At 35.0% G+C, this 2,323-nt stretch overlaps 1 protein-coding gene across 1 annotated transcript; it reads right to left on the reverse strand.

Moving 5' to 3' along the window:
• Positions 1-428: 428 nt before the first annotated feature.
• On the reverse strand, positions 429-1,999 carry LOC138890623 (uncharacterized). The gene is made up of 2 exons (XM_070174026.1): positions 1,721-1,999; positions 429-479 (listed from the first exon to the last, which is right to left on the reverse strand). Exons 1-2 carry the CDS (start codon positions 1,997-1,999, stop codon positions 429-431), a joined length of 330 nt encoding a protein of 109 aa, XP_070030127.1.
• Positions 2,000-2,323: the final 324 nt, after the last annotated feature.

Raw genomic sequence — 2,323 nt, forward strand, 5'->3', positions numbered from 1 at the left:
TTCCAGTCAAACCTTGCGGAGATTCTGATTTTTGCCATGCATGCCTTAGTTAACATATCACTTTGCACCAAATAATCAAAAGCTTCACCTAAGAACTCTTCTTCATAATCTTTTGTTGCCATAATTTCTTCATACAATCTTGTCATATCTAGTCGACTATCAGCTATCTTATTGATTGTCGCTGCCACTTCTCCAAGCTTTGTTGATATATCACCAACCATATCTTGTACATTAGAACAACGACTTCTTTTATGACTTGCTTTGACTTGAGAAGTTTCACTTACTATGTCTTGCACATCGTTTTTCTTTGATGGTCCTTCAATGTCATTATCATTACCTTTCTCCGAACTACAATCCAAGCCTATATCATCAAGGGACTTAGCACAATCACCCCTAGCTCGATCATTCCCGCACACAAGGGACATTTCTTAAAACATTTCAATCTTTCTATTAATGAACTTCTCATGAGTAGGATGAGCCTACAATACAACGACAAATCAAAAAGTATAAGAACGGGACAAGCAAGACAATAACAAAATAATCAACGTGTTAGCTTTCTCAGCAAACGACAAGTTTATAGCAATTCAAATTTGACACTAGCATGTGGTGCTAGACACCAAGGACAAAGAATAATAAAGATATCTTTCACCATTAGAAATAGTCATATAACATGGATATAAAATTATGGTATTACATGTAAATACATGAATATGTTAATTATCAGATTGACATTAGACTTTAGACATAAAAGGAAACTTCAATCATATATGATCACATGGATATTATTTTTATCATTTTACATGGAAATAAATAGCTCTACACAAAACAATACAAAAAATATTGGATCTAAATAATCACATGACAAGAAAACAGTAACTAAAACATGCTTGGAAGTCCAAAACCGACAGGCAGCAATAACACCAGATACAGAAAATAATAACATAAGTTTCCTATTCTCTATAACTGTCTTCAAATTACTAAAGCAGAGGACTTACTAGAATTTCTGATTCTTGACTGTAAATATTCTAAGGTCCCCACAACAACTGCTTTAAAATTAGATGAATCAGAAAATTTGCCACAAAATCTGGCTCTCTCAAACCTCATCCTAACATTCCATAATTCACCCAAAGCTTAGATAATATCACCACTATTGGTTAGGCAACAAACTACATTTATGTAAAGTAGAACAAACATTCCAGTTTCTAAGCATTTCAAAATGGTAAGCATACATAAATCTCCTTCGTAAGAAGCCTTAACCAAACAAATTAGCACACAGGGAAGCACATAACACTATGTTAAGCAAAGCAAGAACTCTTTGTTTAATGATCACATGAATCAAAGGTTCCTCTGAAACCTCATCCTAACCTAAACTCTCTGCATTTATCCATATATACACTAGAGGGGCAGCAGCGTGCAGAAGCTATGTGACAAATCTAGCACAAAATTTAGTTGATTCTTCATAGGAAAAGCCAATACCTTGCAAAAATCTAACCTCAGGCAGAAGGGGACATTGGATTCAAGAATTTGAGGGCATCTAAGAATTAAACCTCGAGTTTCTTCTGGGGATGTAGCCAAATCAAATTTGAAGAAATCATATACAGATTCAACATGGGCAGGACTAGATTAAGGTGAAAATACTTGGTCACAAACAAGAGTTATGTAATTATTACTACAACTATGTAATAACTATAAGGAAAGTATATATATATAAATATTTTACCTGAACGTGTAAAGCATAAACTCTAGGACTGGCAGTAATCATCTTCAAGCTATCATCACATCCAAGACCACTTTTATTTAGTAGAGTTTGCATTGTATTCCATGTGCTTCTTAGTGTTTTGAGATGATTCTCCACATGCTTAGGTGTACACTCCTCCATTCCTAATTGTTGCTTAATGGCATCCGAAATATGATTGAATGAGATGGCCTTAAACTGATTAGTTGATTTATTCCCTTGCTTCACTTCAACAGCCAAGATCTCCAACATCAAATATTCCATTGGTTTTTGATCGCTGCCGACTCGACACTACGCTATGGTAGGAAGAGCGGATCACAATAGCTTTTACCCGAATAGAGGTCCGAGATCGAATTTCCACAGGGAGCTAGTAGTGGAGTTGTATTTTCTGTCTAGCCTAGAGTTGCGGTTGTGCTTCTAATGTCACTTCAAACATTTTTTGAGTTTTTGTATTTATAACTACTATTATAAAACTAAGGATTAAAGTTAAAGTATGCTAATAGAATATTGCTAAGTTGTAATTAATGGGTAGAAGAGCACTAGGGTCGTAGCATCACCTAGGTGGCTAATTGACGGGTAAATGTTAGT

This window comes from Nicotiana sylvestris, chromosome 4 (genome assembly GCF_000393655.2).
Source record: "Nicotiana sylvestris chromosome 4, ASM39365v2, whole genome shotgun sequence".
Classification (NCBI taxonomy): domain Eukaryota; kingdom Viridiplantae; phylum Streptophyta; class Magnoliopsida; order Solanales; family Solanaceae; genus Nicotiana; species Nicotiana sylvestris.

Excerpts from the sequence above, each read along its gene's own strand:
- LOC138890623 (XM_070174026.1), bottom strand. The coding sequence starts at position 1,999 with ATGGAATATTTGATGTTGGAGATCTTGGCTGTTGAAGTGAAGCAAGGG. Across the intron at positions 480-1,720 it reads TTTATGCTTTACACGTTCAG|GCTCATCCTACTCATGAGAA; the intron begins GTAAAATATTTA and ends GTTGTATTGTAG.